This window comes from Oncorhynchus keta, chromosome 3, assembly GCF_023373465.1.
Source record: "Oncorhynchus keta strain PuntledgeMale-10-30-2019 chromosome 3, Oket_V2, whole genome shotgun sequence".
NCBI lineage: Eukaryota > Metazoa > Chordata > Actinopteri > Salmoniformes > Salmonidae > Oncorhynchus > Oncorhynchus keta.
The window spans coordinates 902,410-924,177 of record NC_068423.1 but is presented as its reverse complement, the minus strand read 5'-3'; the positions used below and the strand labels follow the sequence as shown (position 1 = coordinate 924,177).

At 41.9% G+C, this 21,768-nt stretch overlaps 1 protein-coding gene across 5 annotated transcripts in view; it reads right to left on the bottom strand.

The window, feature by feature from the left end:
• Positions 1-1,190: 1,190 nt before the first annotated feature.
• Positions 1,191-21,768, bottom strand: part of LOC118363645 (fibroblast growth factor receptor 2-like) — a 97,222-nt gene continuing 76,644 nt past the window's right edge. For all 5 annotated transcript variants that reach the window (XM_035744740.2, XM_035744728.2, XM_035744718.2 and 2 more), the window contains 4 exons: positions 13,104-13,174; positions 5,495-5,632; positions 4,750-4,855; positions 1,191-2,816 (listed from right to left, as the gene is read on the bottom strand). In XM_035744740.2, coding sequence (XP_035600633.1) covers positions 2,652-2,816; positions 4,750-4,855; positions 5,495-5,632; positions 13,104-13,174 — 480 coding nt within the window. In that variant the 3' untranslated portion in view covers positions 1,191-2,651. The remainder of the gene's footprint in view (positions 2,817-4,749; positions 4,856-5,494; positions 5,633-13,103; positions 13,175-21,768) is intronic.

The window sequence follows — 21,768 nt, the reverse complement described above, 5'->3', positions numbered from 1 at the left end:
GGCCTCTCCAGGACTGTGTATAGCCAGCCCACAGGACAATGGAGAGCGGCTGAGCCTTGGTGCTGATAACAGTGAGCTAAAGCCAGGGTGGATAGCCGGCCAACACCACCGCCTTTCTCTCTTTCTCTACACCCCATAATGAAGGGTGTTCGGCTCTGTGGTTAAACTCTGCCACTTTTTCTCTCCTCCAATCCTACAGGGCTCTTCTTGGCCTTTCAGTGTTTCCCTCTATTCGGTGGAAAAAGCTAAATGTTTTTCCCCACTTTTCCCTCCAAGCCCTCTCAGGTTACAGGGGCATGAGAGAACACGTCGAGTGGAAGAAGGAGCCATCGAGTCACAGGGGTGAGGGTGCAGTGCACTCTGAGATTCTCAGAGCAAGACAAGTCAATACGTGGTTACTAAGGGTGAGGGAATGAAGATTTACTCTAAAGAATGTAATTGTAAATGTCTACTCTTAATCGCTGGCCTTCCAACTTGACTTGACTTCGGGCTTGTTTCAATCCATATCGCGGAAGATCCGCGGTATTGTTAGGGGACGATTTGGCCGGGGTAGGTTGTCATTGTAATATAAGAATTTGTTCTTAACTGACTTGCCTAGTTTAATAAAAATGAATAAAATAGTGAGATTGAAATTTAAAGGTAATTTCCAATTGAGGCGATATATGCAGCATGTACCGTGAATGTAGTCTCTGTGAACGCAGGAACATTGCATTTATACATTTAAATTGTGCCAAACCACAGATCTTCCGCGATACAGATTGAATCGAGCCCTTATTCCTTTTAGCTCCTAGAGGAGCAAAGGGCCTCAACAGTGCACCTCCAGCGAACCCTGTTCTGGGCAATTTTCCTAACTTCATTCCAGGCCCTACAACTAGACACATAATTCCCCCACCCCTCCTATAGACTGGCAGGCAAAATTATCATACATTTTAATGAAAGCTGAATTAATTTGGTGATACTTTAACTCAGTTTTTTTATGCCATTGTCTTGCTGTATGTTGCTATTAATGTTATTTCTTTGCTTATAAGAATACAGTGCCATTAACTATATGAACACAGCCATTAACAATTAAATTGATAATAAATATAGCCATTCTCAGACCTCTTTTCTCTCTCAAGGACATGACAAGATAGCAGAAACTAGTAACGTTTGACTGAATAGTGTGATTACACAAAATAGAAATCAACACACTTGTTTTTCCATCTTTAATTTTGCAAATGTGTCAAGAACACTAGCAAAGAACATCTTAAACTTGGTCCAGTAGAAAAGAAAAAATACTTGAATGATTTAATACTTTGTTTTTCAGCTTTGAACCCTCTGGTGTGAATTTGGAATCTTACAGATTGCTAGTGGGTGGTTCCAAAATCATTTTTCTTTTCAATCATATATAAATATCCAGATATCATATAATTTTGAATGCAAACCTAAGAGTAAAATGACTGGATAGAAACGGCATTATCTACATAAGGGATTAGCAGACAAAATGTACAGTACACTACTAAAAATAGCTTTTGTTTCTGTTACCTCTGAAAGAGAATTTTAAATTACGATAATAAACATAATGGATTATTTATTATTTAATATCGGCATCATTAATAGCATATCTTTATTACTATTTCTATTTTTTAATCTTTTTTTTTTTTTCGTAAAAAAAAAATCAATAAATTAACAAGCTACCTCTTTCCCTGAAAGCCAATACTCCACTGTGTCATTGAATGAGTGTGTGTGTTTTGTGTGTGTATGCGTATATGTGTGTGCATGCCTATATTTGTGTGTGTTGTGTTTAAAAGAACACAAGTGAACAGAAACATAACCTGGGTGATGAAACACCAGTCTCAAACCCAATGAAGGAGGAGGGGAGAGGGGGGATAATTCTGGAGTCCATACAAAAAATAATTCACTGTAAATATATAATATATATTTATACATATTTGAATATATTTACAAATATACCCAGCCCTATATACTGTATATTATTTTTCTCCATAATAATAATAAGTGTGTGGACTTATCAAGAGAAAGTATAAAGAAACAAGACAATATTACAAAATATAAAGAAGAGGCAGTGTCTGTCTGTATGCGCTCTTCTCCTATTCATCTGTTTTTGTTAGTCGATTCTTTCTTTCAGTCCTTTCAGTTTCCTATTTTGTCGTCCTCTTTTTGAGTCCCTTGTTTTTTCCGTTCATTACGGTCCATATTTTCCCTCTGGGAACAAGCAAAAGTCTTGGAATGCCAGCCAACGGAATGGAATCACGAAACGCAAAAATAGTAAATTCCAAACTCTAGTAGAAAACAACCGGAACAAATAAAACGGCAAGAGAGGAAAGGAGGTGGACCCTTGGGAACAGATATTCATTCAGTCAGACAAGAGGAACACTGATGAAGGGTCCCGGTCCTCTTCTTAAGACCTTGAACATGTGTATGAATGTGTGTGCAAATGTGTGTGTGTGTGTTCAGTTCTAAAAGCAGCACTGCCACCAGCCAAGTCCCATCTGGGTCCGTTAGTCCATTTGGAGCCAGAGGGGGGTTGGGGGCCAGGAGGTTTGTGGGGTTGGTGGTGGGGGTATATCTAATTTTCTCTCTACCGGAAGTGTCACTTTGTGGGGGGGGGTCAGGCTGGAGCTGGATGGGGGGATTGAGGAGGGGAGGGCTCATGTTTTGATGCCTCCATTGATGTGCTGGTACTTGGGGAGGCAGGGCTGGTCTGGCAGGGGGTCATGGGAGAACACGGAGTCGTCACCGGAGGAACAGGAGCTGTGTGTGTCCTGGAAGTTGGGAGAATACTGCTCGGCTGGGGCACACAGGTCCAGATACTCCTATACACAGACAGGGTGAGAAGGTAGAACTATTACACTCACAGGTTTAGAGGAGTGAGAGAGTGGAGAGAGAGAGACAAATGGAAAATACTGAAATAGAGACAGGCATGAAGACAGTTTCAGGAGGACAGTGATGGACATGTGGAGAGTATCATTTTCATTATTTTATTTATGCAAAATATAAATATAAATTATTCCCAAATCACGCTGGACGGATTTATGAAAAATGTTGGCGCCAGGAGAGCAAACGATTTGATACCGGATCCATATGAAAATATGTGGATGAATAATACTTCATAAATGGGGCGTGGGATAGAGAGAGGGGAACTGTCCAGCACAGTTCACATAGAGCAATGCTGACCTGGTTGCTGTTAGTCTCAGTATAAAATGGTTCAATGTGTCTGGGCGGGCGAGGAAGAACACCCAGACAGAGAGAGCGAGCGAAAGTGAACGAGCGCAGTAGGAGAATGACAGAAAAAAAATATCCCAAAAGCCAAGGAAAAGATAAAGGTAAATGTTGTTATTAAAGACATGCTCCGGAACTTTGGCAACTACTAAGTATTTTTTAAACCTCCTGCTTTGAGCTGGATGTGCCAATCTGTAGTTCATACATCCATAATCTATGATCAGAATGACTGTTTTACCTCAATTAGCCACAACATTTGAAAGCAAGGTTTTTTCTTGGTAGCTGTGCTGTGCCATTTCCCCTACATTTTCCCCCATGTGTGCCAGCCCCCTTGCAATTCGAGTTCTAGCCAATGAGCTTCAGCTCCTGGCCATTTGAGTGGCAGCTAGCAAGATAAACACACAGCAGAGTGAGAAGAGAGAGCAATGACATGGTGCATATATCTGCACATATGTGACATAGTAACCTTTTTCGGGGATCATTTTTGGCCCTTAAGTTTATTTTCAAAAGAATTGGCACAACAAAAGTACTGGAGAATCTCTCATGTTAGTTGTTAAAAAAAACTTGAAGAAGCATTTTGCAGTTGTTTTTGCACTTTTCATCTTCATCCCTGCACCCTCCTCTCTCCATTTTCTCTTGTCTTTTGTGTCAGTTATTGGAATAGTTGTGAGGTTAAGAAATAGTTGAGAGTGAGTGGGGAGGAAGAAGAGAAGCGTTGTTGGTGTTTGAGCATTCTTATAAAAATGAGTGCTGGCTTCCATTTCTCAGCTCGACACAAGGCGTCTCACATTACTAAAGAGCGGTTTAAAAAAAAGGAAAGGGGCTTTATTACATTTCAAAAGTTCAAACACTGAAACACTTAAGTTGTAGCTTTTGGCATAATCTATGGCGGCCCAGTCTGAAGCCAGACGAGCCCTGACATATTTCCATCCAACAGCCCCTCTTCAGGCCCGCGCATGGATGTCACACACAACAGGAGGGGAATGGTAAGAAACACAAGCCATTATTCTGAGGCGAGGAATAGCTCAGAGTATCTTTTGATGATTTGGCAACATCAGTGGGCCATGGCCACAGCTCTGGGGCCTGGTTTGAATCAAGCAGCCATTTTCTGGTCATTGTTAAGGTCATGTGTCAGCCAACGCAGGATCCTTCTAATGCTTTTCAACATTCTTGGTTAAAAAAAGTGTTGATCAACTTTGCTTGCCCTGGCAATTGGAGTGTCCGTGAGCCTGTATAGTGTGCATCTTTTTCCAAGCTTTTAGGAGAGAAGACTGACATGCTTTTTTGACCAAGCACTTCCAAGAATACAAGGTCAGCAGGGTTGGGGTCAACTCCTTTTAAATTCAGTCAATTCAGGAAGTAAACTGAAATTCCAATTCCATGTTTACTCAATGCTTTTCAACAGAAAAAAAGTTTACTTCCTGAATTGAAAGGGAATTGACCCCAACTCTGGAGGAAAGTGAATTGCTCTGGCTCCAGATTCTAGATATGAAAAGGTGAAGCGGAATGACTGGTTTGTGCCCTCACCTCATTCGTGGCCAGGGTGAGGATGCGATCTAGATCCTCCACCAGCTGCTTGAAGGTGGGCCGGTGGGAGGAGATGGCATGCCAACAGTCTTTCATCATCATGTACCTGAGAGAGAGAGAAGAGAGAGAGAGAAACAAGGAGTATGAAAGGTTAGTAAAAGTACTTCATTGTTTTTCTTTCCAAAACACATGCTATGCCATGCCACCCATTCAACAGACTGATGCACATTTCTAAAATCACTGTCCAATTTCCTGTCAAACGTGGGTGAGATGATAAAGACTAATTTATCTGAGCCTAGGTGTCAAGGTATGAACCAGCCAATCCAAACACAGAGCTATGCTGGTTCTATTTCTCTGCACACTCCTCTCTGTACTCTCCGTTGAAGACAAATGCACGGCAATACCAATCCTATCCTAGGTCTGTCTGTCTCCACTGTAGATTTCACTGTTTCCAGTAGAGCATGAGACCATTAGGCCCGACAATACTGGTGCAGGCAGTGACATTATGTGCTGTGTAACTGGAATGGGCCCATTGTGAATAACAACATTGATACAGGCCCAGGCCAGCTGTGTAGGATCATGGATCTGATGGAGATGGGGTGAGGGTGGGGACCCCAGTAGGGTTTGTGTGTGTGTGCACAATTGTGTGTGTGTGAGTGTGCACATTTGTGCGTGTGTGTGTCTGCCTGCATATATATGTGTGTGTGTGTATATATGAGATAAAGTGAATCAAATAGTATTATACAGCTCATTGGTGCAGTTGCCAGGCTTGTCCATACGATGGCCCTCTTTCAACAGCTTGAAGAGCTCCTCTACGGGGATACCAGGGTACGGAGAACCCCCCAAGGTGAAGATCTCCCACATCAGCACCCCAAATGACCAGCTGGGAAGAAAAACACAGACACACATATTCAACATTAATGCTTTCATTACTATTATCATGTTATGCATCCATTGATACATACATACATACATACATACATACATACATACATACATACATACATACATACATACATACATACATACATACATACATACATACACACAAGTGATAACAATGGATGGCAATGAAGTATTACTTTTTTTTTTTTTTTTTTTTTTACACGATTTCAACTGCTAAAGCTCAGAGAAACAAAGGGTTGAAGGGTAACTATATCATCCCATTGATTCCATAATTAATGGAATCAATGGAATTAATTGATTCCGCTAACCATTCTCTATAAATGTCCACCCTAACATTAATTTAGGGCTCAGAGTTGGCGTAGCGGTCTAAGGCACTGCATCTCAGTGCAAGAGGCGTCACTACAGATCCTGGTTCGATTCCAGGCTGTATCACAACCGGCCATGTTTGGGAGTCCCATAGGGCGGTGCACAATTGGCCCAGCGTCGTCCGGGTTTGGCTGTGGTAGGCCGTCATTGTAAATAAGATTTTTTTAAAAAGTGACTTTAAGAAAGTGACTTGCCTAGATAAATAAAGGTTAAATAAATAATCAATGACTCTTCATGGCAGTGTGTGTGTTGGGAGCAACAAAGAGTGTATTATAGCACCCGCAGGGAATGGAGGCATACACACACACACACACACACACCAACACGCTTACCTTAGTGACCCAAAGTGGCCACAACACAATACAAAGAGAACCGTGATCTTTTATTTGCTCCTGTGGTTATCTCTCCATCGATCTGTTGACATAACTGGCCCTGCGTTTGTTCTCTCTTTCTATCTCTACATCTCTCTGTTTGTTAACACATCCCTTTGCTCCATTCAATGGCACTTCGTATCCATCGCTCACCTATTGTCATTCCACTGGCCCATGTAGATACAGTTGAAGTCGGAAGTTTACATACACCTTAGCCAACTACATTTAAACTCAGTTTTTCATAATTCCTGGCATTTAATCCTTGTAAAAAATTCCCTGTCTTAGGTCAGTTAGGATCACCACTTTATTTTAAGAATGTGAAATGTCAGATTAATAGCAGAGAGTATTATTTATTTATTTAATCACATCCCAGTGGGTCAGACGTTTACATACACTCAATTGATATTCGAAAGCATTGCCTTTAAATAGTTTAACTTGTGTCAAACGTTTTAGGTAGCCTTCCACAAGCTTCCCACAATAAGTTGGGTGAATTTTGGCCCATTCCTCCTGACAGAGCAAGTGTAACTGAGTCAGGTTTGTAGGCCTCCTTGCTCGCACACACATTTTCAGTTCTACCCACACATTTTCTATAGGATTGAGGTCAGGGCTTTGTGATGGCCACTCCAATACCTTGATGTCCTTAACTTCTTTGGTAGGGGGCAATATTTTCACCTCCTGGATGAAAAGCATTTTATTTTATTTTACCTTTATTTAACTAGGCAAGTCAGTTAATGTTAAGAAGAAATTCTTATTTTCAATGACGGCCTAGGAACAGTGGGTTAACTGCCTGTTCAGGGGCAGAACGACAGATTTGTACCTTGTCAGCTCGGGGATTTGAACTTGCAACCTTTCGGTAAACTAGTCCAACACTCTAACCACTAGGCTACCCTGCATGCCCAGAGTAAATGGCGTGCTACAAAGCCATAAAAGCTAGAATATGCATATTATTAGTAGATTTGGATATAAACCACTGAAGTTTCTAAAACTGTTTGAATGATGTCTGTGAGTATAACAGAACTCATATGGCAGGCAAAAACCTGAGAAAAAATCCAACCAGGAAGTGGGAAATCTGAGGTTGTTCGATTTTCAACTCAGCTCCTATTGAAGATGTGGGAAATCGGTAGTGTTGCACTTCCTAAGGCTTCCACTAGATGTCAACAGTCTTTAGAACCTTGTCTGATGCTTCTACTGTGAAGTGGGGCCTAAGGAGAAGGGAATGAGTAAGGTCTGCCATGAGTTGACCATGCTCTGACCATGCGCTCTGTTCCATCGCACTTCTGAAGACAATGGAATTCTCTGGTTGGAACATTGTTGAATACTTATTTTAAAAACATCCTAAAAATTGATTCAATACATCGTTTGACATGTTACTACTGACTGTTACGGAACTTTTTGACATTGTCTGCTTTTAGTGAATGAGCTTCGTGACTTTGGATTATTTTACCAAACGCGCTAACAAGTAACTATTTGGACATAAATTATGGACATTACCGAACAAAACAAACATTTCGGCGAAGATCAGCAAAGGTAAGTGAAGATTTATAATGCTATTTATGACTTTTGTTGACTGCATAATATGGCGGATATATTTGTGTCTTGATTGGGCTCTGATCGCCGACTCAGATTATTGCATGGTTTGCTTTTTCTGTAAAGCTTTTTTGAAATCTGACACAAGCAGTTACATTAAGGAGAAGTGCATCTAAAATTCCATGCATAACAGTTGTATCTTTTAGCAATGTTTATTATGAGTATTCCTGTAAATTGATGTGGCTCTTTGCAAAATCAAAGGATGTTTTGGAACTTCTGAACGTAAGGCACCAATGTAAACTCAGATTTTTGGATATAAATATGAACTTTACCAAACAAAACATACATGTATTTTGTAACATGAAGTCCTATGAGTGTCATCTGATGAAGATTATCAAAGGTTAGTGGTTCATTTTATCTAAATTTCTGCTTTTTGTAAATCCTCTCTTTGGCTGGAAAAATGGCTGTGCTTTCTGTGAATAGGCACTCACCTAACATAATCGTTTGGTTTGCTTTCGTCGTAAAGCCTTTTTGATATCGGACACTGTGATATCAGACATTTACAACAAGTGTATCTTTAAAATGGTGTAAAATACATGTATGTTTGAGGAATTTTAATTATGGGATTTCTGTTGTTTTGAATTTGGCGCCCTGCAGTTTCACTGTCTGTTGAAGAGGTGGGACGCTACCGTCTCACCTAAGCCATTTTGCCACAATTTTGGAAGTATGCTTGGGGTCATTGTCCATTTGGAAGACCCATTTGTGACCAAGCTTTACCTTCCTGACTGATGTCTTGAGATGTTGCTTCACTATATCCACATCATTTTGCTTCCTCATCATGTCATCTATTTTGAAGTGCACCAGTCCCTCCTGCAGCAAAGCACCCCCACAACATGATGCTGCCACCCTCATGCGTCACGGTTGGGATGGTGTTCTTCAGCTCCCCCTTTTCCTCCAAACATAACGATGGTCATTATGGCCAAACAGTTCTATTTTTGTTTCATCAGACCAGACCACATTTCTCCAAAAAGTATGATCTTTGTCCCCATGTGCAGTTGCAAACCGTTGTCTTGCTTTTTTATGGCGCTTTTGGAGTTGTGGCTTCTAACTTGCTTGCGGCCTTTCAGGTTATATCTATAGGATTAGTTTTACTGTTGATATAGATACTTTTGTACCTGTTTCCTCCAGCATCTTCACAAGGTCCTTTGCTGTTGTTCTGGGATTGATTTGCACTTTTCACACCAAAGTACATTCATCTCTAGGAGACAGAACGCATCTCCTTCCTAAGTGGTTTGACGGCTGCGTGGTCACATGGTGTTTATACTTATGTACTATTGTTTGTACAGATGAATGCGGTACCTTCAGGTGTTTGGAAATTTCTCTCAAGGATGAACCAGACTTGTGGAGGTCTACAATTATTTTTCTGAGGTCTTGGCAGATTTCTTTAGATTTTCCCATGATGTCAAGCAAAGAGGCACGGAGTTTGAAAGTAGGCCTTGAAATACATCCACAGGTACACCTCCAATTGACTCAAATGATGTCAATTAGCCTCAGGAGCTTCTAAAGCCATGACATAATAATGACATAATTTTCTGAAATTTTCAAAGCTGTTTAAAGGCACAGTCACCTTAGGGTATGTCAACTTCTGACCCACTGGGATTGTGATAGTGAATTATAAGTGAAATAATCTGTCTATAAACAATTGTGAAAACTACTTATGTCATGCACAACGTAGATGTCCTAACCGACTTGGCAAAACTATAATCAAGTCAAATCCAATTTTATTGGTCACATACACAGGGTTAGCAGATGTTAATGGTAGCGTAGCGAAATGCTTGTGCTTCTAGTTCCGACCATGCAGTAATATCTAACAAGTAATCTAACAATTCTGACAACTACCCTTTACACACAAGTGTAAAGGAATGAGTAAGAATATGTACATATAAATATATGGATGAGCGAAGACATAGGCAAGATGCAGTATAGAGTACAGTACAGATTTGAGTCAGTATGTTGGCTGCAACCACTCAATGTTAGTGATGGCTGTTTAACAATCCGATGGCCTTGAAAGAAGCTGTTTTTCAGTCTCTCGGTCCCAGCTTTGATGACCCTGTACTGACCTCGCCTTTTGGATGATAGTGGGGTGAACAGGCAGTGGCTCGGGTGGTTGTTGTCCTTGATGATCTTTTTGGCCTTCCTGTGACATCGGGTAGTGTAGATGTCCTGGAGGGCAGGTAGTTTACCCCCGGTGATGCGTTTTGCAGACCTCACTACCCTCTGGAGAGCCTTACGGTTGTGGGCAGAGCAGTTGCCGTACCAGGAGGTGATACAGCCCGACAGGATGCTCTCGATTGTGCACCTCTAAAAGTTTGAGAGTGTTTTTTGTTGCGCCTTCTTCACCACGCTGTCTGTGTGGGTGGACAATTTCAGTTTGTCCGCGATGTGTACACCAAGGAACTTGAAACCTTCCACCTTCTCCACTACTACCGTTGATGTGGATAGGGGGGTGCGAGGAGTGTGAGGTTATTTTCCTGACACCACACTCCGAGGGCCCACACCTCCTCCCTGTAGGCCGTCTCGTCGTTGTTGGTAATCAAGCCTACCACTGTAGTGTCATCTGCAAACTTGATGATTGACTTGGAGGCGTGCATGGGTGAACAGGGAGTACAGGAAAGGGCTGAGCACGCACCCTTGTGGGGCCTCAGTGTTGAGGATCAGCGGGGTGGAGATGTTGTTTCCTACCCTCACCACCGGGGGCATCCCGTCAGAAAGTCCAGGACCAGTTGCACAGGGAGGGATCGAGACCCAGGAGCTCGAGCTTAATGATGAGTTTGGAGGGTACTATGGTGTCAAATGCTGAGCTGTAGTCAATGAACAGCATTCTTACATAGGTATTCCTCTTGTCCAGATGGGTTAGGGCAGTGTGCAGTGTGATCGCGATTGCGTCGTCTATGGACCTATTGAGGTGGTAAGCAAATTGGAGTGGGTCTAGGGTGCGAGGTAGGGTGGAGGTGATATGATCCTTGACTAATCTCTCAAAGCACTTCATGATGATGTAAGTGAATGCTACGGGGCGATAGTAGTTTAGCTCAGGTACCTTAGCTTTCTTGGGAACAGGAACAATGGTGGCCCTCATGAAGCATGTTGGAACAGCAGACTGGGATAGGGATTGATTGAATATGTCCGTATGCTCTGAGGACCTAGGGATGCCGTCTGGGCCGGAAGCCTTAACACGTTTAAATGTTGTTCTCATGTTGGCTGCAGTGAAGGAGAGCTCGCAGGTTTTGGTAGCAGGCCGTGTCGGTGGCACTGTATTGTCCTCAAAGCGAGCAAAGAAGTTGTTTAGTTTGTCTGGGAACAAGACATCGGGGACCGCGACGTGGCTGGGTTTTGTAGTCCGTGATTGACTGTAGATTGTAGACCCTGCCACATACCTCTAGTGTCTGAGCCATTGAATTGCGACTTTACTTTGTCTCTATACGGACGCTTAGCTTGTTTGATTGCCTTGGAGGGAATAGCTACACTGTTTGTATTTGGTCATGTTTCCGGTCGCCTTGCCCTGATTAAAAGCAGGGGTTCGCGCCTTTCAGTTTTGCGCGAATGCTGCCATCAATCCACGGTTTCTGGTTGGACGGTAGTGTTCCACCTGGCCAACATCCGGTGAAATTGCAGTGCGCGAAATTCAAAAATAGTAAATTCATATATTTAACATTCTTGAAAATATGTGTTATACATCAAAATAAAGTGTAACTTCTTGTTAATCCAGCCGCTGTGTCAGATTTGAAAAAGGCGTTACTGCAAAAAGCACACCATGCGATTATCTGAGGACAGTGCCCCGGATATAAACACATTAAAATAATTTGTAATAATTTTATAATTTAGGCTATATAATTTAATAAAGAAACCAATGAATTCCTGAAGCTGTTACTTCGTATGTCGATTATTTATCACACGGACCCCGCACACATAGCCTAGCTTGAGAGTGTTGCGTGAAGCAGCTCACTGAAGACCGACAGCGGTATGGGGTAGGAAAGCGTTAAGAAAGATGTTCCAATATCATTTTTTTTTTGTAATGTCAACGCATAATGCCATTGGGAAGGCTTAATAAAACATGCATTATTCTCTATGTGGTAATGCATACTTTTTTGCAAACATTTTGGTGGGAGATTTATTTCTAAAGGCTATTACAACAATTCAATATAAAATGTAGGTCCATGAAAATTACAATTAAGTACTGGAAAAAGTCCCTGAAGGTCCTTGAATTTGACTTGTCAATGTCTGTATGAATGCTGTAGGCTACTTGCTCAGCCCATATTAAAGATAAAATCACCTGCTATTGAAATTACGTGTGCATCATCCGCTTTTCTGCCAGATCTTGACCCAGGACAGAATTATTTTCATACGGGACAGTAACTTTCAGTTGGCAATGGCTCGGTGTGCCATTGGCAAATGTACCTGAATGTCAAGCATTAATTGTGTGTATTGCTTTTAATTGTTAGGTATTACTGCACTGTTGCAGCTAGAAACATAAGCATTTTGCTGCACCTGTGATAACATCTGCAAAATAAGTGTACGCGACCAATAACATTTATTTGATTTGAATTGGAAATGTGATTTTTGCATATCTCCCTGATATCCTCATTACTTGCCCTTTGGGGTTTTATGCTGGGTTTCATTATGAGCACTTTGTGACATCTGCTGATGTAATAAGGGCTTTATAAATACAATTGAATTGGAGTGCAGGGCAGGGGGAGGTGGGCTCTGGCCCCTTCCAGAGGCTTTGAAGACAGGCAGATTAGTAACAGCATCAGGCCGTGTGAAACTTTCCCTTTCGCCACAGACCGGCCAGTACACACCCCACCCCCCAAACAAATCCCCCTGCACCCCCTAACTCCGCCACCACCAAATCACCTCACTAAACTCCTGTACCCATTCCTCTACCACCATCCCAACCTCTTACCCCCTCAGTCTCACTGCAAAATTTGCATCAGAAAGCTACAGCCAGTGTATAGGCCAGGGTCGTGTTCATTAGGGCACACAATGGAAAACTTTTTAAAACGGCTGGGTTTTAACAGGTTTTCATACGTTGGGTGCCTAATGAACACAGTCTAGGCTGAGTTGCTCTTTCTAAAACAGTAAGCGAATTGTGTGTGTAAGAGAGTAAAATCAAGGTACAGTACTTACACATCACTCTGGTGAGTGTACACACGGTCAAACAGCGCCTCTGGAGCCATCCACTTCACCGGGAGACGACCCTGAGGAGGACACATACACACACGTCAATAGGTCAAGGTCAAAAAGGTAACATTGAAATATCTATACACAGACAGACATAGGGTATTTCATGACCAATATTTATTGGCTAATCAGCATCTTTTAATTCATGCACTCTTCCAGGTTCCTGGTTTTCCCAAGAATCTCATTAGATCTGGGAATACCAATAGGGAATTCCCAGAGGTACTGTCATACGTTTATTGCAGTTAGCAAATAAACTGGGTTGCAGATAAAGACAGTTTATTGCTGCATGTCATTAAACACTGCAGCATGGATAGCAAGTGACAAGCAGGGTCAAATACATTCATGCATACTGAAGTTGCAGTGTAGGAGAAATTATTTTAGAATGGGTAATAGAAAGGTAGGGGCAGATGATAATCATGATTATGATTAACATTAGTTCTGCCCCTACCTTTTTATTAGGCCTTCTGAAATAAGTCTAATTTATCCATGACTAGAACATAGTATTGTTAAGACTGATGGATTGGTGATTATCGTCATCATCACCATTACCCATTGTCTATGGCTCATGCTGTGTTGTGGTTGGTTGTTTTTGTGGTTCTTGTTGTTTTCAACCAGGCTAGGCTCTCAGCGTGTAATGAAAAGACAGCCATGCATACTAAAGGAGGATGTGCTCTACAGTGGGAATCAGATGAATGCTACTGGGGGTCTGCTATGGAGATGTCAAGCACTCTGTTGCTCTCCCTCTATTTCAGTGTCTCTCCATCTCTTGGTCTGTTAGGACAAGTGGCTATGGAAGTGAAGAAACAAGAGAGGAGGCACAAACTAGTGCAGAGCCTCTATAGAAGCACTGCATTCACTGATGGCCTCGGAACCTCCAGTTAGAGAGCTGTTGGCGGTGTGGTCAGCATTTTTCATGCTGTGGGTGGGAGCGAGTGGTCAGACAGATAACTTTGGGATTAAAATATTTTTGGGTCCCACAGATTATTTAGAACAGTTGTCTTTCTTATCTATTGAATTAAAAACAGCTCTTTGTCGCAATATTTACAAACTCTCAAAGGATAATTTTGCTTCAAGTTCTATAACCTAGCTCTTCTCTATTGTGTTGGGCGTGGGAGATCAAATGTGCCTGTGTTTGGTCTCAATGAAACCTGTATGCTGTATGAATGGATGAGAAGCACGCGCAATGTTCTTTCCGTGGAGATTAATTTCCTAAATATGATAGGCTGTAGTTTAGGTTCCAACTTTGACCGTATATAAATATTGATAACACATTTATTTGTGCCTGCCTTCAAATTGTCCCGCTCCTATATTGAAGTTTTGCAAGATTATTTCAAAACCATTTTGTCTTTCTGTTTTGTAGGCCATTCATTATCTACAGTGCCATCAGAAAGTATAAACACATTCCACTTTTTGTTGTGTTACAGCCTGAATTTAAAATGGATTAAATTGAGGTGTTGTGTAACTGATCTACACACAATACCCCATAATGTCAAAGTGGAATTATGTTTTTACAAATGTAAAAAATTCAAATAAATTAGAAGCTGTTTTGTTATGGCAAGCCTAAATCAGTTCAAGAGTAAAAATGTGCTTAATCTCTCTTGGGTAGGGGGCAGTATATTGACTTCTGCCTGCCCTGACCCTGAGCCTGCCTGCCGTTCTGTACCCTTTGGACTCTGATCTGGATTACCGACCTCTGCCTGCCCTTGACCTGTCGTTTTGACGGCCCGCTGTTCTAGTAATAAACTTATGTTACTTATGTTACAGACACCGTCTGCATCTGGGTCTTCCCTAGAACGTAATAGTACGAACTGACCTTGACTAACCCAGAAGACATCATTGAGCTGCAGCCCTCCTCCTTCCCCTGCTCTAAGGGGAAGGATCACGCTAATGTCCGCGAGTGCTCTCGCCTGGCCTTCGGCACTATGGGAACAACAGTTGGTCGAATGCTTATGTCAGGAGGAGTTTGTGGCGGAGGTAAATACAGTTTTTGATGCTCCATTGTCCGGGACAGAGGCTGCCCAGAAGTTACTCCAGCTTCGGCAAGACTCCTGCAGTGTGGCAGACAATGCGGTGGATTTCCGCACATGCCTGGAACCCGGAAGCGCTGTTCGACATGCTCCTGCACGGAATTTCAGAGGAAGTAAAGAACGAGCTTGCAGCCCGGAAACTACGAAGAAGAGGAGATTGGATTTTGCCCGCCCAAGGATTCAACCTCACCTCCGAGGCATCCTGGAAGTCCTCGATGGAGCCGTTGCCGAGAGAACCCGAGGCTACCCGAGTTCCGTCGAAAGTCTCAGAAGTCTGCCGATTCACCTCTTCCCGAGCCAATGCAACTAGGCAGAGTTAGGCTGCCTATATTGCGGGACTACTGGTAATTTCTTCTCCACCTGTCCACTAAAAGACCAGGCTCACCAGTAGGAGCGAGTACTCTGGTGGGCCATACGGAGAACTTTTCCTCTCCCCTTACTCACACCCCTTTTCATGCGATTTTGCTGTGGGGGAACCAATCTAAAGCTCTCCGGGTACTCATCGACTCTGGGGCCAATGAGAGCTTTATGGACGCTACCCTGTCGTCCGAGCTGGGCATCCCCACTCAGCCTCTCTCCATTCCCATGGATGTTAGAGCACTGGACGGGCATTATAGACCGGGTCATCCACAATACCACCCCCATCAACCTACAGGTGTCAGGGAACCACAGAGACAATCCAATTCCTGCTCTAAGTCTCCTCAGGTTCCCGTGGTATTGGGATTCTCTTGGCTCCAGCGATACAATCCTCTTATTGACTGGTCTGCTGGTGCCATCATGGGCTGGAACTTATGATGGCACTCCTTCAAGACTGTTGGAAAACCATTCCAGGTGAAGCTGCTTAAGATAATGCCAAGAGTGTGCAAAGCTGTCATCAAGGCAAAGCGTGGCTTTGAAGAATCTCAAATTGTGACCCACTGGAATAGTGAGACAGTAAAATAATCTGTCAGTAAACAATTGTTGGAAAAATGACTTGTGTCATGCACAAAGTAGATGTCCTAACCGACTTGCCAAAACTATACTTTGTTAACCTCTCTAGGGTAGGGGCAGCATTCGGAATTTTGGATGAAAAGCACGCCCAAATTAAATGGCCTGCTCCTCGGGCCCAGAAGATATGATATGCATATAACTGGTAGATTTGGATAGAAAACAATAAAGTTTCCAAAACTGTTAAAATAGTGTTTGTGAGTATAACAGAACTGATTTAGCAGGTGAAAACCTGAGAAGAATCCATTCAGGAAGTAGTTATTTTTTTGGTTTTGTAGTTTTCTATTCAATGCCATTACAGTATCCATTGACTTAGGACTCCATTTGCTGTTCCTATGCCTTCCACTAGATGTCAACAGTCTTTAGAAATGGTTTCAGGCTTGTGTTCTTATACATGAGGGAGTAAGACCAGTCTGAACGAGTGAACCCTAACGTGACGCAGAGTTTTTTTCAGGTGCATGTGCATTTCTTTTTCACCTTTTATATTGACAACGTTATTATCCGGTTGACATATTATAGATCATTTAGGCTAAAAAACAACCTGAGGATTGAATATAAACATCGTTTGACATGTTTCTATGAACTTTACGGATACAATTTTTTGTTAAAGATTTTTTGTCTGATTGTTTTGACTGAGTTTGAGCCTGTGGATTACTGAAGAAAACGCGCTAACAAAACTGAGGTTTTTGGATATAAAGAGACTTCCTCGAACAAAAGGAACATTTATTGAGTAAATGAATGTCTTCTGATTGCCACCATATGAAGATCATCAAAGGTAAGGGATTAATTTTATCTCTATTTCTGAGTTTTGTAACTTCGCTGGTTACTGTTAGTAATAATTTGTCAACTGAGCTATGTTCTGGGCTAGGTATGTTCTGGGCTAGGTATGCTTTCGCCGAACACCATTTTATAAATATGACACTGTGGTTGGTTTAACAAGAAGTTAATCTTTAAACCTATGTAAAATATGTTTTGTTTTCAGAATATTTATAATGAGCATTTCTGTAATTGAATTTGGCACCCTGCAACCTCACTGGATGTTGGCCAGATGGGACGCTAGCGTCCCACACCCTAGAGAGATTAACAAGAAATTTGTGGAGTGGTTGAAAAACTAGTTTTAATGACTCTAACCTAAGTGTATGTAAACTTCCGACTTCAACTGTATATCTTATATACACTTGGATGTTGGACATAAAACACTATAAAATCACCAGGAAACCAGAGTGATTTTAATTTACACTGAACAAAAATATAAACGCAACATACAACAATTTCAAAGATTTACAGTTCATATAAGGAAATCAGTCAATTGAAATGAATTCTATACGCCCTATTCAATGGATTTGACATGACTGGGAGTCCAGATATGCATCTGTTGGCCACAGATACCTTAAAAAAAGTAGGGGTGTGTATCGAAACCACCATTTGCCTCATGCAGCGCAACACATCTCCTTTGCATAAAGTTGATCAAGCTGTTGAATGTGGCCTGTGGAATGTTGTCCCACTCCTCTTCAATGGCTGTGCGAAGTTGCTGGTTATTTGCTGGAACTGGAAAACGTTGTCGTACACGCCAATCCAGATCATCCCAAACATGCTCAATGGGTGATATGTTTTGAGTATGCAGGCCATGGAAGAACTGGGATATTTTCAACTTCCAGGAATTGTGAAGAGATTCTTGTGACATGGCGCCATGCATTACCATGCTGAAACATGAGGTGACGACGGCGGATGAATGGCACGACAATGGGCCTCAGGATTTCGTCACGATATCTCTGTGCATTTAAACTGCCATTGATAAAATGCAATTGTGTTCGTTGTAAGTAGCTTATGCCTGCCCATACCATAACCCCACAGCCACCATGGGGAACTCTGTTCACAACGTTGACAATAGCAAACCACTTGCCCACGCAACACCATACCGTCACCGTAACAGCCCTACATTCACGCTGCCTGCCATCTGCCGGTACAGTTGAAACCGGGATTCATCTGTGAAGAGCACACTTCTCCAGCGTGTCAGCAGCCATCGAAGGTGAGCATTTGCACACTGAAGTTGATTACGATGCAGTCAGGTCAAGATCCTGGTGAGGATGACAAGCACGCAAATGAGCTTCTCTGAGATGGTTTCTGACAGTTTGTGCATAAATTATTTGGTTGCTCCAACCTAGTTTCATCAGTCAAGGTGGCTGGTCTCAAGATAATCCCGCAGGTGAAGAAGCCGGATGTGGAGGTTCTGGGCTGTCGTGGTTACACGTGGTCTGCAGTTGTGAGGCCGGTTAGACATACTGCCAAATTCTTTAAAATGACGTTGAAGGCGGCTTATGGTAGAGAAATTAACATTACATTCTCTGGCAACAGCTCTGGTGGACATTCCTGCAGTCAGCATGCCAATTGCATGCTCCCTCAAAACTTGAGACATCTGTGGCATTGTGTTGTGACAGAACGGCACATTTTAGAGTGGCCTTTTATCCCCCCCAGCACAAGGTGCACCTGTGTAATGACCATATCGTTTAATCAGCCATGGGATGTAAACACATTTGTGAGTATGTGATATTTTATTTCAGCTCATGAAGCATGAGACCAACACTTTACATGTTGTGTTAATATTTTTGTTCAGTGTAGAAAATCTGTTCCCAAGTAAGTCACTCGCATAAATAGAGGTATATATATGATATTGCTGAGCAATTAACAATTTCATAAAAAAACGAAAAAAAACTAATTGGTTGGTTTTATTCTTTTGAATTCCATTTATTTAGTTTTTTGATCTAGAGATAAATCAGATCCAGCCTGAACTGTGAAATGTAGTAGCGATTGTAGTTTCAAACAGGCCGATTTTCTACATAGTTTAGTGCATAACATGTGGTAATTAACTACAATGACCATACTCCATTGCACATCTACTTGCCCGGTCTGTGTCTCTTTTACGACTGCTTCTAATGGAAGAGTGAAGAGTGCACGATTGCTGATATAGAGAGCAGCTGTTGCTTCGCAAGGTATTTCTACTTGAACATAAATGATCTACGTGATTGATAGTTGGTATTCAGCAGTCATAAATGTATGCCTTATTTACTTTGAATAACTACAAAATACTACTTTAGTCAGACAGCACAGGCAGCAGCTGTATAGAGATGAGATAATGACATGGAATGAAATTAAGTAATCAAATAAAATGTACACAACTGAAATCTTTTTATTAAGTAAAGTGATGTGAATAAATGATGGCTAATCAGTCATGTGCAGTCACTACCATCATGGGACATGTATTAATTGTTTTATTCTGCGTTGTTACAGCATTCAACCCACATAATGCATAGTGCATTTAATGTTTATAATATATAATAATAATATATGCCATTTTAGCAGACGCTTTTATCCAAAGCGACTTACAGTTTAAAAACATTATTGAAACCGAAGTTGAAAACCGTGATTATTTTTTCATAATCAAACATACATCAAAAAGCACTAATCCGGACCTGCCAAGCCTTTCCAACTTTTTTAGAGTACCTGTCACGAGTCCGACCCCTGTCACGAGTCCGACCGAGGGACCGCTCGGCGGTCGTCGTCACCGGCCTATTAGCTGCCACTGATTGTCTTTCCTCCCCCTCCTTGTATGTTTATTGGTAGCACCTGTTGGTGAATGATTAGTTTGTCTTTATTAGACAGCCGGCCCACCTGGTTGTTGTGCGGGAGTATTCATTGTAACCTTCGGCTCTGTAGTAGAGGAACGTGTTAGTTCCTGGTCGTGCATTTTTCAGTAGTCATTTTTAATTCCCTGTGTTTTGGGGCCGTTATTATTGTGAGCACCCTGTGGTGCGTTGGTGCAATTAAAGAGCACAGCATTGTACTCTCTGTCTCCTGCGTTTGACTCCACACCCACGACACCCGGAGCATTACAGTACCAGACACGCGCAGCAAATTGGAGATTCAACTCGCCGAATTGGGGTTTTCTTCCTCCCCCTGCATGCTCGTGCATGCGCTGTTTGTGAGTCTGATCTCAATTATAGAATTGTACCAAATCAATTCTATAAAAGGTTGGAATACATTCTTGACAACATTCCATTTACACATATGGTAAAAGTCACTAACAATATCAAATAAGAAAGAACACACAAATAACCTTTATTCTTGGAGATTACATGTACAGTGTAGAATGGAGATAATTATATATAAAGTTTTTCTTAGCACATGCCCCCAAGTTTAGTCTCTGTAGTAGAGGAACGCTTGTCACCTCACAAACAGGGCCAATCACAAGGGCAAGCTCACAAGTATTGGCTTTTTAGACACGGTTCCTATTCAACACTAAAAGCAATATCATTTTGAAAACATAAAAAAACAAATGATTGCATCGACACAGACCGCAAACTGGCTACACAATGCTCAAGTAGGCTCCTGCAAACGGAATCTGACCGCTGTTCACTAGAAGAGTCTGGTGTTTCAGCCTATGTAAAGGTGCCTATTGTATTTCTACGCAGAGCATACATCATTTCAGATTTTCGTAATTGATCAAATCTCAAATCTAATGCAAAGGCATTTTAGAAGCATTGCCGCTAATACCGGACACTCATTCATTCTTCATCGCGCAGTCTTCTAAACTCCCGACTCCATTTAATGCCAAGAAGTTTATTTTTATTTTTGATTATAGTTTTGTAATGTTTTTTTGTGGCGTGGATCATAATTACAGTTACAGTCTCAGGTTGCGTGATCCTCCTGATGTTACATGGAAAATACAACTAATGGGATGCAGAATTCAATTTATATCACACTTGCACAAATGCAACCGGTTATTTTTCGTATTTGCATTTAATTCACTAGCAAATGCAAGTGAACTGCTGGCACTTTAGAGCCCACTGAATGTCCATCTTATGTTCGCTAACGTTAACTTGAAACAATTAGTGTTTACCTTTCCACAACTCGCAGAGTCGAAAATGGATTTGTCTATGTGTTATGTGTTTACGTGCAGCTGACAGTCAGCGAACTCAGCATCACAGCAAACAGGAGGAGGGGCAGACACTGGGTAGCTACGTCCAATAATGATGTATTGATCTCCATGTCTGTTGACACAAACTCCGTACATGTCTGTGTGTTGCAGCTCGAGAATCGGGATGTTAGATTTATTCAGTGGATTTATTTTTTATTAGAATGTAAATATATATATATATATCAGGCCCTTTTCATTTCTGCATACTTTTAACTCGGATCTCGTACCTACGTACATGGACAGAGAGTTACGTAGTTGGTACGCAAAATGCTTGCATGTTGGCAGGTCTGCTAATCGCTCAGCAGTAATATTTGCTCTTATTCCAATGTAATCAAGGTTTGAAATGATTATGTTTTTGTCAAATACTATATCTGTTTGTGATTCGTGCGGTCAATTTGCAGTGTACAAATTATTTATAACTATGTTCCGGCCCCGGACCATCCGCTCAACGAAAAATTGGCTCACGGCAGAATGTAATTGGCAACCCCCTGACCTACTACAATAACAATGCAGTATCACGGCCGGGTTCGGGACCAGTTCTTGCTGGAGCGGGTGGGAATCGAACAAGAAGTCAGTGGGAGCAGGCGTGCATGGTATGAAAAGCAGTGGGAGCGGGATGAAG